Here is a 14,541-nt window from a genome sequence, read left to right as displayed (position 1 = left end):
ATGTCCTTGTGAAGTTAATTTCGTATTTTCAGGTAGTTTCATTCTGAAAAATCAGGGGCCACAGAACTAAAGCTGCAGGAAACACTCTGTGCAGATGTAAAGTCCTCTACTCTGCTTAGAGGAGGAACTGCAAACACACCTGTGCCAGTGTCTAAGCTGCAAGAGAAATGAGCTCTGACACAGGCTTTTAAAAGTGTTTATTGATGATTATTAGATGGAATGATGGCGCAATAGTGCAAACCACTGTGCAATTGGGAGAACACTCCCTTCCCAGCTTTCACGTTTACTTTATTATAGACAAGACATGGAATAAGGATTAAATACAAAATGGGTCAGTATGCTGCATTTACCACCCCCATTGGGCTTTGGACAGATTACTGTTTGCTCAGTGTATGTCAGTTCATAGCTACATTGAAGTGGGGAATGGCTGCTTGTTCTGCCCAGCCCTGTGAGCTGGAACCAACAATCTTCTTCATTTACACACACATCCTCAGTCTGAAAATCCTAGCACTTCACTCAGCCAGTTTCTGCACCTTGTGTTTCATAAAGAATTGAAAATACCAAATGTTCACAAGCCACACATAATATTTACAAGAACACTACAAGTGAGCTTCAAGAGCACTTCTTCAGAATCAAGATTTCTGCTAACACTCTTCACTAATCTTGCTCGCTTGTAAACTTAGGTGCCCACTTCCTCATTTTTTAAGTTTTTTTCCCCCCTGGAAGCTTCTAAAAACAATTGTGAGTGAGCAGCTAAACTTTTTATAGTTAGTGTTTGAGTCAGCATTGGAAGATTTATTTGTCCACCAGCAAGCGGCCAGCTAGTTTGTCTAAGGAGAAGATTCTAAGTCAAAGAACATTGTGTCCTCAAGTGATGAATTTTGTGAAAAAACAACCCCAACCACACCCAAAAAAAGTAAACAACACCGTTATGAGTCTCAAGGCTAAAATGACCAGCATGTAGAGGTTCAAATTATCATCCATGCATACCCTCCTTGCCTCTCAAATCTGTGACAACATCCTTTTCTTCAAGAGAATCTAGAACCACAGCCACTTGGAGACAATAAAACCATGGGGCAGATACTGGAGACTTTAGAAACTGCTGGATTTACATAATGTGACTTGGTGGTGGGCTGTCTTTGAATGTCATTCTCATTCCAGTCCAACAAAGTTACGTACACTTACAAAATGTTGAAGTTGTGCGATTTGTCAAAAACAAGACATCTCCAATTATTGATCACACTTCAGCATACAGCTGGGACAGGGAATAACACATTACAGAAAGCAAAACCACAAGATTTTAGTTACATAAAACAATATAATTTGTATATAAACTGATAAATACTGTCTCCATGGTTCACTAATTCCAAATACTAGTTATCTGCACATTAGTTGCTAATATCTATTACTAGAAGTAGTTCCAACTTGTGCTCTCTCAGGGTGGTCAATTCATCTCCGAGACTAGTCAGCCTGTTTGCTCAGCCTGTATCTCAGTAGTGAGATTGGGTTCCATGGGAAGATTTCATGTTGCTTTCCAGATAATGAGTCCTATGATTATACAGACCACAGCAAGGCCAAGAATCAGGATACAGATCTTCTTACGGGATTTCTTCTAATAAGAGAAGGAAAAACAAAAGCCACTAATACCAGGAACACTTGAGGAAAAAGCAAGGCTACCATTCATGTTACTAACTTGGGTGAACAAGACTTGATACCCACAGTTATTTGAGAGAATTAACCAGTGTAGTCTGAACATTTCTACATATTCCTTAAAGTCCATGATTCTACAGATTAATGTTTTTAATTTTGGGAGTGCACTGGTCTAAGAGATGCAGTTAAGTCAAATGTGACAGGTTTTGCTTCTCTTAAGGAAAATACAAGCCTCAGAGAAAGCCAAACCTTTCTAGCTATTTAGATTTTTCAGGTAATCCTAATCAAACTCCTAAGCAGTTCTCCGATACAATCTCCCCTTGGCCACTTGGGCTTGGTGTTGCATTTCTACAATTTAAATCTTCCATGTACAGTTACTGGACTTGGATTTTACAGCTTTGCTCACTTCATTCATCACAGGAAACTACAGTCCATCCATACAGACCAAGTATTTTTAACTTGGCATCTAAGATTTGAGGATAGTTATATATAACCACTTCTTTCTCCATCCAGAAAAAAAACACATGCAAAACATGTCCAACAGCTCCCAAACTTAGATTTATAAATGCCTCAGAACTTTGGCAAGGAAGGCATGGAGAGAGAGCATACTACTGCATGCTGCCAGATTGTAAAAGCAGCATTCCCACCCTTGCACTCAACAGCATTGGAGTTTTATTGCCTTCCAGTACCCTCCTGGAAGAGTCCAGTATTTATCTTGTGTGGGAGCCTGAAGTCCCAGCAGTAATGGGGTTGACTAAAGCAGAACCCTTACTGCTTCACAGAAACTGGACCTACAGGGATAAGGATGATGAAAGGAACCTACAAAAACCACCATACAGCAATGAGAGCCACTGCAAGAGATTTGATGGAACAGGGAGCACAGACTGTGGCACAGAAACTCAGCAGCTGGACAGGAATGTTGCAAATCCTGGTCACCAGAAGTTACCCAAGGCTGATTTTTGCATGTCAGTGTCTTGGCTGATATATTTACAAGTTAGATACAACATCAGAATTTGTTCTTGTCTCTTCTGCTAACTCCTAACAACAACGACAGGTTAACACTTTGGCTTCCAGAGTGTGAAGTGGCACACATTTACCTAAAGTAGAAGGTGAATTTCAATACCATCCTTTTGACTCAGGTGCTTTATATATTCCTTGCAGCCAGTTCTGAATGAATGCCAGCTTACATGAGCTGGTTTTAATAACTAGTCTGGTGTGCTGTAGTCCTCAGTGTCTTGCTCTGCCTGTTTCATTGCTCAACCATATACTGACAATCAAGCAAACACAGAATTTACCTGATAATAGGCAGCTCTCTGTAACTGCTCACTGGCTCTTTCCACATGGACTTCTGCACTTTCCACATTTGCCTCTATGCTATCTATGGAAGAAATAGGAGAATTCATTGAAAAAATATTTCAGAGCTTCAGTGTTTAAAAGTTATAGCCAGAAAGACAATACTTTTAATGCAAAATACTGAAAAAATTAATCCATGTAGGCAAAATGTGTAACTGAACCAAGAAAAAACTATTTATTATCCAATGCACTTACCAATCATATCTCCTTGGTCATGAATCATCATGGCTAAATCCTTAAATATCTGATTGACATCCAAAATGTCTGCCTGAAGACAACAGTTTAACAAGTTACAACCAACACTGGGCACAATATTTTCTAATCCTCATTCTTAGTACCTCTTCTGACCATCACTCAAAGGGTCAGAATAGACACCAGCATTCACTGACTTGATGTTTCCACCTGTGCAATTTGGGATTAACACAGGAGCCTACAGTACTCCAGCTACTGAATATTTGTTTCATCACACCAGCAATTAGCATAGTATGGACACTGTAACATGAGTTGCTCCTGCCGTATCTGAAGGATCACCAGTCAACACTGAGGGAAAATAAACCTCCTTCAACAGGAGCAGGGAGATTATCTTGGCATCAATCCTCTAGGAACTCTATTCCTCCACCATCAGCTCTCCTCAGCCCATCCCATTAATCAACACTGCATCCTTTGATTTATCTCCCAGTACTGTTAACTGTGCAGCATCGACTGGTCACCTCTAATTGCCTGATTGCAGTTTCTCTTTCTTTAATGAGTTCAAGGTCCTGTTCAGTTATTGCCACATCTTCTTCCTGAGACTGCATCTGATTCCAATCTTCACCACTGCAAAGAGAGGGAAAGTCAGTGTCTCTCTGACTGTAGGTACTTCCATGCTGCATTTTATGGCAAAGTGAGTTAAAGTTGAAGAAGTTCCTACAGAACAACCCCAAGGTTCTTGGCCCTGTCACTGTGTACAAGGACAGTCACAAATTGGAACAGTTGAAAAAAGGGACAGATCAGGCAACATGAAGACAGTGGAAGGCAGTTACATGCATAGCACACTATTCTAGAATGTAACAGTTATCTACAGCATTGTAGAAGAAACCTGCCTATTTCAATTCTGCTTTTTAAAAAAATACTTGTGCCTTCCTTGCTTCTTACCAACCCTCCAAAAGGGAGAAATCAGGGTGAAAGTTCTGATAGAGAGCAACCTGCAAGGACATTAATGGAACAACACCTGAAAAGCATCTGGATTCAAAGATTTTTGCCTATCTGGCATTTGGAGGTAAGACTAAAGTATTTTAGTATTTTAATTCATTAGTCTACTAGGAACTTTGAATTAAATTACACACAAAAAGAGATATTAAAACTCAAGTAACTCTGCATCCCAGTCTACCTCTCCTGATGAGCTGGTTCTTCACAACTGCTGCAGAAGTTACATCAATTAGAGTGGAGCCAGCATCCGTAATACAAGGCCATCTCTATGTTCAGCTTAGAATGTTCTTCAAGGGCAACATCTCCATCTTTTCAACAGAGAAGTGTGCCAGAAAACATTGTACCAGTCCAGTGTTTGGTACAACACTAAATAGTAAGTTTTAAAGTCTTAAAAATGCCTAAAGAAATGAAAGTAAACTACATGAATAGGTCAGACACAGCTGACTATTCCAGTAATTCAGCTCTGAGATGACTGCAGGGTTTGCAGATCTCAAAAGTTTCTGACACATAGCACACAAGAACAGCTTTGAATGTGGAATAGCTGCTGTGTGCCATCATCTCCTATCTCTGGGTCCCACTGCCTTAGTGTGCAAGGCCTTCAAACCCATCCCAGCACCTGCATAACTGAACACTTGGGGTTTCACCCCTGGCTCAGAGTGAAAGCCCAGGGCTAACAAAGACACACATCAAGCAGCTGAGCAGATGAAGGGCAGTTTGCAGAGAGAGGATGAGACACGTAAGCAACATCTCTTGATTCACAAAGTGAAAGGATTTACACAGACAGAGCCAACAGATTCAGCCCAGTTGATACATTATTCACAGATACTTTTGGAGGGGCTCAGGCTCTCTTTACCACACTGCAGAGCTGATGTAACATTTTACAGGCACAGTGTTACTGCAGAAGCAGTACAACTGACTGACAGGTGACAGTAATGTTGTCTTGTGCACATTCCAGGATTAGTTTGCCAGTGCACAATGTCCAGGACTTGGGAATTTTAGGCAGCCTCATTTGCTATTCTGATGTAGCTCCAACTGAGCTGCTAGAGAACATCCAAACCCATGACATAAATATGCAGCTGTGCAAAGAGTCACAGTGAGTGAAATCCTGACTGATAATCTTGAGTTTACAGGCCAGAATACCAGGAGCTCCAGCTGCCACATCCTAAGGGCACTACTAGTCCCCTCAGGGTAGTAATCACACAATCTACACTTAAGGAGGATAAAATACTGTCATATGCAGTTTTTTACATAGTATATTACATGTGCTGTAATAATTGCTTTTAATCTCTATTTGCTTTGCATTCATCCAGCAGAGCCTGGCCCAAGTTACAGTAATACCACACCATAAAAACTTTAGTTATATGTAGTGAAAACTTCAAGAGTACAAAAAGTTATTACCTATCAAATGAAACAAGCTGTTCTTCTCTGAACCGCTCATCAGCCTGGAAGAGAGAAACGAGTCACTACTCTCACAGACTACCAGGAGCATGCACAAAATCACCAGCAGTATCTTGAAGACTAAGGCACATACTTGTCCAGAGAGTTCTTGGAGAATGCCACTGTCACTGCAGCTTTCAGATTTAACTCAGGTTATATAAGATTAGTTTTAGCTTCATCTTTATTAAATCTAAATTTTTAAAATTATTTTTATTATTTAAATTTTATTTTGTTATTTAAATTTAAAATTTAAATTTTAGATTCAGATTGTCTCTGCAAATCAGAGGCAACTGAATGATCAAAAGTAGTCAGCCCATGTTCTTGGATTAGCTTTCCATGTTTGTAACCTCCTTTCCCAACATGAAGCAAAAAAATTTAGAGCATAATTCAATGGATAAATGTGGTCCCATGCAGAAATTAAGAATTCAGAACTATCAAAAAGCCCTGAGGCAAGAGGAGAGAAATGCTTTCACTGGCCATTTTATTATGAATTCTTAGTAGCCATGGGGTTTGTCAAAATGTAACAGTAAACATACATTGGAAATATTAGCAGGACAGAAATTATAAGAACATAATGCAACACAGTGTGATATCTGAGATGTAATTTAAGGTGTGGTTAACTTCCATCTAAAGTCTTAAATTTTATAGCATAGAGCTGACATGAAGAGCAAAGCCTGCAATACTTCGCTATTCACTGTGCTTTCACTCCCTATCTCATCTTCTGTAATATTTGCAACTACCAGGACTTTTTCCCTTCTCAACACTGAAGTGAGATTGCTTCCAACACCTGGAATGGGAAACTACAACACCAAGGCCTTGGCTTCACTCAGTAAGGTGTCAGTAGACAGGTACGAGGTTGGAAGGCAAGTACAAGATCTCTCAGAAGCCTCACAGTTCACTGTATCACTCCAAAATTCCCATAAATACTTACAGAGATACGGGAGCCAGCTCTCGCCCTTGCTACAGTTTCTTTTTCCTTCTCTGACACTCGCCTCTGTACTGCCTGGAAATTATTTAAGGCCGTGGAGAAGTCATTCATTAATCGTTCTTTCTGAAGCCTCTGTTGGCGCTGAAGAATCGAAACACAAACAAGAGTTTAGGCATTCCCATAATTCTAAAGTGACTGTCAGACTCAAAAAACCCACCATAACAACAACAATGAATGCTGGCATTCAGTCATCTTTTGGTGCCAGTGGTCAGGGGCACTGGCTACAGCAAAAAGCCCACCATGTTTTAATTCCTTAAACCAATGCTCCATGCCTTGCCAACTTCAGAATGGTTTTGTGCAACAAGATTCTTCAGTTTCCATCTAGTTCTAAAGTCAGAGGTGTACCATTACATTTATTCTAATCACATTCCAATAATTCACCACATTTAACTACATACCTTTTGGTTACCTACAATGCCTTTTCCCTCCATTCCTTTTAGCCAACCTCATAGTACTTAACCTTCTGACAAATACAGGAAGTCCCACACTTTCAGAACTAATGAAAACACTCATTGTCCAGTCTCCTAAGCTGTCTCTCCCAACCATGCCACACTACAAGCCTGTTATTAGATCAGATAACATCCTTAGTCCTGATAACCATTTCAGTTTATCTTTTCTCCAAATGCTTTAGCTGCAATAATCCTTTTCATCCTCATTTTTCAGTGTCAATTTATTTAGCCTCCATAGGACATCTCCTTTGAGTGTTGTGACATTCTAGTTATGGGAAATAAGAAATTGTGGAAAAGCTTGTCCCAAGGACAACATCAGGTCAGTTCTTATGTTTTCAGATAGAGAGATTTGAAACAGCTGGCTCAAACTGTGAGATTTCCAGGACTGTAATCCTGCAATGAGCTTGTACCAATTCAACAATCATTATAAGGAAATAAATATTTTCAATTATTTTTTTTCTATAATAAGCCACTACAGCAGCCTCGTAATACACTGAAGCTTCCATCTGAACCCTCTGGAAGCAACAGTCCTTCTGCCAGAGCAGATCCTCAGCATGCTGATTCCAGCTTCTGCAGATTTTGACTGAATTTTCCCTGGGCTCCATTCAGTGACATGCACATGACAGGATTTTGTTCACCACAGAAGATTAACTGAAAAATATTTACTGAACAAACCAGCGAAGCACGGCCATACTTCTAACTGGCATATAAACCTTAAATACAGAATTAGACCAAGACAACATCTGCTGACCCACATCCCCAGATCATCCTACAACAGCACCCTAAAAGCAGGCAGTGGTGAATTGACACTAGCAGCAGAGAACTGTCCCTTCCCTTTCCCACAGGGAGCAGGAGCTACTATTTGGTAAGAGAAAATCATAATCTTTGCCTCATTGTATTTTGCTTTATTCAAATATAAGCAAAGTGAATCAGCTTTCCCCCCCTCCACCACTAATAAATCACATGCAAGGGAAAGCTCTCTGGCATGTTCACATTTCATACTGATAGGCAGTCTGCTGTGATTTCTTATCCTAAAACACTACCTTGCACCGCCAGGCACTTTGTAAACAACATCATTTTTAAGAAATTTACTCAGAAAACCAGTATTGCATACTGAGTTCTCCCCAAACATTTAGGGCCTCTTATTTTTTCAAGTTTTATACCTATTTGTTCCTGGGAAACATGGTGACAGTGTCATATAAACAGCCAGGATGCAGCCAGCTGAATGAGTTTCTCTAGTTCACCATCATCCTTTATTGCAAAAGGCTGCTGTCTCTTCAGCTGTGCCAGTTCAGGCTTTGTGACGTTGTGGTCTACCCTAGTTTCATGAAATGAGTGATCTAGAAATATGTCCAGAAAGTTCTGCCTGCCTACCTGTTCAGAAGCAGAGAGGGGAAGTGGCAGAGACCCCAACTCCTTTAGGTATTCATTGGTCTCTTTGGCAAGGCGGTTTGCAGAGTGCTGCAGCTGTTGTCTGAAACAGAAGTTCAAAAGCAGTTACACAAAGAAGTTCAAAAGTAGTTACACAAGGTCTATCTAAAAAGCAGCCACTGAGCATTTTAGCATCCAGAATAATGACTAAATGGAGGTTCTGAGATCACACAGCTTTACAGTAGGTTTTTTTCAACCTAAAGGGTCAGAGACGTACTTTGTTTTTTTTAAAATCAACTTGACCCTGGACTACATTTAAAAGAAAAGATTCAGATAATTTCTTCGCTCCCTGCTGACTAGTATAATTCAATAGCTTAAATATCTTTTTCTCCAATGGGATAAGAGAGAAACAACTTTATTCAGTGAACATAATCCCTCTTTTAGGCTGAATTCTTTATGGTACCAATTAGTAACTAACTCTTCACTTGACCACCACTAACTCCATTGGTTAAATGTACATTTGATAAAAGTACAGGGACTCTGATATTAAATTCTTCATTTTTGTGAAAAACAGTGGTCAGAAAGAAGAACAATCCAACTTTTACTTCAGGAATTGCAAGGCTTTCCCTTGAGCCATTCTATTTTCCAACAACATTGCAATATGAAGCTATTATTGTGAAAAATCTAATACTATTATATAAAACCTAGGAAGAAGAAATACTAAAGAATACTAAAACCAGAAGCAATTTCTTTTGGGTTCAGTGGGTACAAGATGCTTAAGTGAAAGTCATTTACTTGGCCCAATGGACACACAAATCAAGGCTCCATTATTGTATAGGCTGTATATGTAAACTAAACAAAGCATCCAAGCACTTTGGCAAGTAGATATGGCAGCTGACAATTTGTGGGGTGCTGCCACTCTCACCCCAAAGAGAAGAGATTATGCAGTGACGTTAAATGGGAAGGCATTTGTTTGGTCACCAGTGATTAAATCTTTAATCTACTGATTAAATAGAGATTGAGTCAACTGAGCAGCTCAAGGAAACAAATCCCTTTTTCTCCCAATTGGACTCTGATCTCATCCTTCGACTGTGGTATGTGTATCTTCCACCACAAGTCATGAACTTACCCAAAAATCACTATTATAAAAACCAGGTTAATCGTGCATTCAGAGATTTGAGGTACTGTGACATGAAGAGAGAGTGCAAGAATGTAATTTCAAGTCATTTCAACCTCAGAAATTATTATTTCCATCACGTGCTATTTATGTTCCATGAGTTTGTAAAAGATGCACAGACACAGAGAGCCCCTGGAGAGTCTCTCCAGGGGTCAGTTTGAACTACACTTGTTTAAATGTCTTCTATATTGTCCCCCACTGGCACATTATTCTTCTGAAATTACATATGACATTTTGTCTGCCATATATGATTACTAATATTTCTACTGCCTACATCCAGCTGTACTACAAGCTACTTTTTCACCAGTTATGGGGCTGCCTGACTGTTTTTCTTTACTGGTCATGTGAGCACCAAATACCTGGTATGGCATTAATTTCTTCTGAATCATGAGTGAAGCTAGTATGACTGCTCCTCAGAGGACAGCTAATGCATGGCTGAGGTGGTACTACTACTTTTAATAGGAACTAGAGAAAAACTATATAGAAGAAAAATATAGAAAGAACTATTCCTACCCAGCAGTTTTGAATGGCTTCTCCAGAATCCTGCAGAAACACCTTAATTTATCTAGTAAACTACTTAATGCAGCTAGTCATTCTGGGCTTGTAGGACTGTATTAAATTTATCTAATAAAGCACCTCCCCAAAGCAAGTAACCCACTATCCCTAAGAACACAGACACAAATCAAAGAACATCTATACCAATGTTTGCTCATTTAATACTCACAAATTTTCCTGAAGTTTGCTGGAATCCTGCTTGGTTCCCAGCTGGCTCATCAAATTCTTTATTTGAGCAGCTGAAGATAAAGAGATGACAAGTCAGTAAGACAAATTCAAACTTATTTTATTCCTTCTTGAATGTATTCTTTTAGCTTTCCCCAAAAGAAAGCTAAAAGCTAAATTTATTTCAATATCTGACTTAACTTAGTAAGGCAACACTTACATTCTTTGTTTTAAATAAATACAAGTATCTTATGGGTGGATGCCATGAGGATGGGGCCAGACTTTTCTCACTGGTGCCCAGAGACAGAACACAGGACTACAACCACAACTGAAACACAGGTAGTTCCATCTAAATATGATGAAAAATTTATTTGCTGAAAGGGTGACAAAGCTCTGGAACAGGCTGCCTACAGAAGCTGTGGAGTCTCCTTCCCTGGAGATATTAAAACCCTGCCTGGTTGCCATCCTGCACAGCCTGCTCAGGGTTAGCAGGGGCTGGACCAGATGAACTCCAGAGGTCCCTTCCAAACCAAACAGTTCTGGGATTATGTGAAATGCAAAGTGTATTTTGAACATCCCCACCTAGACCTCATCCAGCCAATAAACTAACTTTCAGACAAGAAAGTGATAGTGAGGCATAGATACCCTGAAAAGAAATCAGTGGAGCTAAGAGCTTGTGCACTCCTTTTCCTCAGCCTTTTTAGACCAATTAACAGAGCTGCTTTTACCAGTATTTTAGATTACCACTGCTGCAGAAAAACTTCATTATGCCCTGTTGTCACTTTTACATTATTTTTAAGTTACTTAAGTTATTAGTGCTCTGCTAAAAAAAAAAAAATAAAAAGAAAATGCCAAGTGTTGCTATTAATTATAATATAATTATTATAAGGGTTTCAAAACCCCCTGACCCCAGACCTGAATTTTTCTACTCATGACAGTCCAAACCTTTCACAGTATTGGCAGAATCTTTCAGGAACAGCAGATAGCAATGTGCACTTCACAGTTTGCCTTTGTCAATTTGAAATCATGTTGTAATGCAGAGAGATATTTTAGACCTTGTTCTCTCTTATCTCTGATATTTCCCCCCTATTTTCTTTGTGTAGGCACTCATGATCATAAAACCACACAATGAATCACATCAAACCATTAACCTACCTGAAAAGCAAGTACATTTTCCCTCCCCACTCCCTCTACCTTAGAATTCTTTTCTGAGAGATCAAGAAGCTGATCCACTTTATTCTGCAGCAGCAGTTTTTATCATTACTGAAGTGCTGGGCTCAGCACTTACAACAGCAGCACAAAGATTTACTGTCCCAAATCAATCGTGAAATCTATGCTATCACATCATGCACTGAGAGGCAAGACCAAGGAGGATCACCTTAATAGTTCCACAGACAACTGAATTGAACTGAATTATCCCAAGAGTTTAACAAGAGCTTCTTCCAATTCAGAGACACCCTCCTGTGTAACTTCTGCTTTCAGCCTGGAGCCTCTGCAGTTGATTAAATGTACTGCTGGAGAAGCATCAGATCCCTACAATGGTCACTTCTTTTAAAGGGATGTCCAATGGCTTATAATAAGGGCAGCTCAGCTAAAGCTGCAATACGAGGTAATCAGTAATTAGCCAGTAATTAGCTTTTACATCCACCAAGTGTACTCTCACCTAGAATTCCAGACTTCTATTAGGTTATACAGTGAGGAGTTGGTTGGCAGCTCCTCATGTACTGAGCTTCGCTTCCAGCAAGCAAGACTGCACATATTTCACAGCTCTGTCAGACACAGGAAGGTCAGAAAAACTCATAGTCGAGCTGGTGACAAACTGACAAGGACTGCACTCTGTGTGCGGATGCTGAGCACTTGGCAAACAGCATTTGTGCCATAATGTCCAGACATTCTGTGACTTATTTCTCTCTGCATGGGGAGATTCTTGCACAGTCCCATTTCCAGGCCAGGCAATGTCTGTCCTGCCCTGAGCCAGGTTCAGCAGTTTGCTTTGCTTAGTGCATCTCAGCCAACAGCAACAAACACAGTCTACACAAAATGAGAATAAAGTGTGTGGGGAAAGAAAGGAAGAGGCTGGAGCTCTTTATTATTTGGATAATGAGTATGCACCAACACACAGAGCCCCTCAGTCAACAGCTTTTCATCTCCAAGCCCTTTTAATTTCAGGCTGTAGAGCCTCCCACATATTCATGATCTGACAGCTAAGATTTCTTGAAACATTTCAGTCTCTCCTCTAGCATTGCTGCTACATTACCTGAGCAAACAACAGTTTTGCCAGCTCAGGCCACTGGTTTTCTGTACATTTTGTGTGAAATGCTCACTCCACAGAGAATCCCCAAAGAAGTGAATAATACTCAGCTGTTTGCCTGCTCTTTTCCTTATAGGGAAAGAAATGAAGACAGCCTGAAGGCTTCAATATATCTTTTTCTCTTAGGCTGAATGGAAAGCTTTTATATACTGTGTAATAAAGTTAGCTAGTGTAACATTAAGTCAGATGTTCTGTGTGCTTCCACCCACCTTGATAAAACTGTAAAGGCTATTTGTTTAACTTGAGATAGGCAATGCATGGAGATAGGATGGCTGCAGGTCATGAGACAGCAAAAGCCCATCCTATGAGCGAGAGAAGATGAACTGCCTAGAACACGAGGCTCAAAGCAATCCCAAGGAAGGAAGAAAGAAGGAGTGTAAAGGGAAAAAATAAAAGGGGGAAAAAGGGAAGAAACCTCAACAAGCCATGCTATTTGGCAAACTTTGAAGCAATTCAGCAATGCCTACATCAAGGAGAAATGAATATGACTGAGCAAAGCATTTTCAGCAACATAAATAGCTTTGTATCATCAGAGAAATCACCAGCTTTCTGAGGAACCAACATGTTCAACTTATCTTGCCCTTAAAGACTCGCATGGGCACTTGAAAAATTAATGTCTTTTTTAGCAAAGGCCGTATCCTTAGGAAAGATTGTATCAAGGACTCTCCTGGACGTGACTGCTTTAACGAGCAGCATTTCAGCGATCAGTACTGAGATTTCTATGATTATCATACAACACCGGTAACTTCCTCTAACGACAACCAAGAAAGCGCAACACTGTGTCCTTAGGGACATCCTGCCGGGAAGCAGGACACTGCCAGCCCAGCGAGGGGGAAAGCCGCACCTTCTCATCCCCATTCGAGATCCCTGGGACAGCAGCTGCTCCCGAGCGCGGTGACACCTCGGGCTATGCTGCCCCCGGAGCCCCTCACTGAGGGCACCCGATGAGGAGCCCGTGCCGCGGGGGAAGGGGAGCTCGGTGACAGGGACAGACACTCGCCGAGAGCGCCCGCAGCGTTCACCCCGCCCTGCAGCCGGCCTGGGCACCACCGGGCCCGGACAGCCCTGCCCGGACAGCCCCGCCCGGCACCGCTCCGGGGCCGCTCTGCCCACCCCGGCTCCCGCCGCACCCTCGCGCTCCCGGCCCCGGAGCGCCGCCGGCCCGGGCCGCCCCGTCCCTCCCCGGCCGCGCCCCCACTGTACTGCGCGATGCGCTGCACGTTGCCGCTGCATGTCTGGATGATGCCGCCGAAGTCCCGGGGCGGCGGCGGCGCCCCGGGGCCGCGCGGGTCCAGCGGCCCGTACGACATGGCCGGGCCGGAGCGAGCGCGGGCCCCGCTGACAGCGCCCGCCCGCCCCGCGCCTGCGCGCCCGCCGCGCCTGCGTGAGGGGCGGGCGGGGAGCGCGGGCAGGCGCGGCCGCTGTGAGGGGACGGAGCCGCGGGGAGAGGAACCGCGGAGTTATCTGCTGTGGGAGTACACCTGGAACATCATCCAGCCCCACTGCCCGACCAGCACTGCCGCTGGAACCCCTAAACTACGAAAACATCGCCCAGCGCTGCCGCTGGAACCCCTCAACCACTAAAACATCGCCCAGCGCCAGATCCCGGCGCCTCTTCCAACACCACCACCTTGACTCCACCACCTCCCTGGGCAGCCCCTTGTTATAAGTGCATATTATATTATTGGCTTTTCGCAAATATTATAATGAATGTTATATGTATAAGGTTAGAAAATTTTGTTGTACTAATATATCTTTTATTTCTGTTATTGATGAAATTTAGAAATAGTGGTATAATGCATATATGTTAGGCTATAACATGATATTAAAGCACAAACTACTTTTTTTTTATATAACCCAGAGACTGAAAAGATAGTCAGAGACCCCCCCCTGAATT

At 41.8% G+C, this 14,541-nt stretch overlaps 1 protein-coding gene across 1 annotated transcript; it reads right to left on the bottom strand.

Moving 5' to 3' along the window:
* Nucleotides 1–182: 182 nt before the first annotated feature.
* Nucleotides 183–13,968, bottom strand: STX12 (syntaxin 12). Its single transcript, XM_005529871.2, has 9 exons — nucleotides 13,843–13,968; nucleotides 10,338–10,407; nucleotides 8,440–8,539; nucleotides 6,560–6,697; nucleotides 5,590–5,633; nucleotides 3,714–3,819; nucleotides 3,199–3,271; nucleotides 2,946–3,028; nucleotides 183–1,612 (listed from the first exon to the last, which is right to left on the bottom strand). The coding sequence occupies exons 1-9, from the start codon at nucleotides 13,952–13,954 to the stop codon at nucleotides 1,523–1,525; spliced, it is 816 nt and encodes a 271-aa protein (XP_005529928.1). The 5' UTR covers nucleotides 13,955–13,968; the 3' UTR covers nucleotides 183–1,522.
* Between the last annotated feature and the right edge of the window lie 573 nt (nucleotides 13,969–14,541).

This window comes from Pseudopodoces humilis, chromosome 27, assembly GCF_049639895.1.
Source record: "Pseudopodoces humilis isolate 2021_Gansu_Grassland_sample_001 chromosome 27, ASM4963989v1, whole genome shotgun sequence".
In the NCBI taxonomy this organism is placed as follows: domain Eukaryota; kingdom Metazoa; phylum Chordata; class Aves; order Passeriformes; family Paridae; genus Pseudopodoces; species Pseudopodoces humilis.
Note: the sequence above shows the minus strand (reverse complement) of the source record. Positions and strands in the feature narration are given on the sequence as shown.

Excerpts from the sequence above, each read along its gene's own strand:
- STX12 (XM_005529871.2), bottom strand. The coding sequence starts at position 13,954 with ATGTCGTACGGGCCGCTGGACCCGCGCGGCCCCGGGGCGCCGCCGCCG. Across the intron at positions 10,408-13,842 it reads GCAGCGCATCGCGCAGTACA|CTGCTCAAATAAAGAATTTG; the intron begins GTGGGGGCGCGG and ends CTTTATCTTCAG. Across the intron at positions 1,613-2,945 it reads AGAGAGCTGCCTATTATCAG|AAGAAATCCCGTAAGAAGAT; the intron begins GTAAATTCTGTG and ends TTCTCTTATTAG.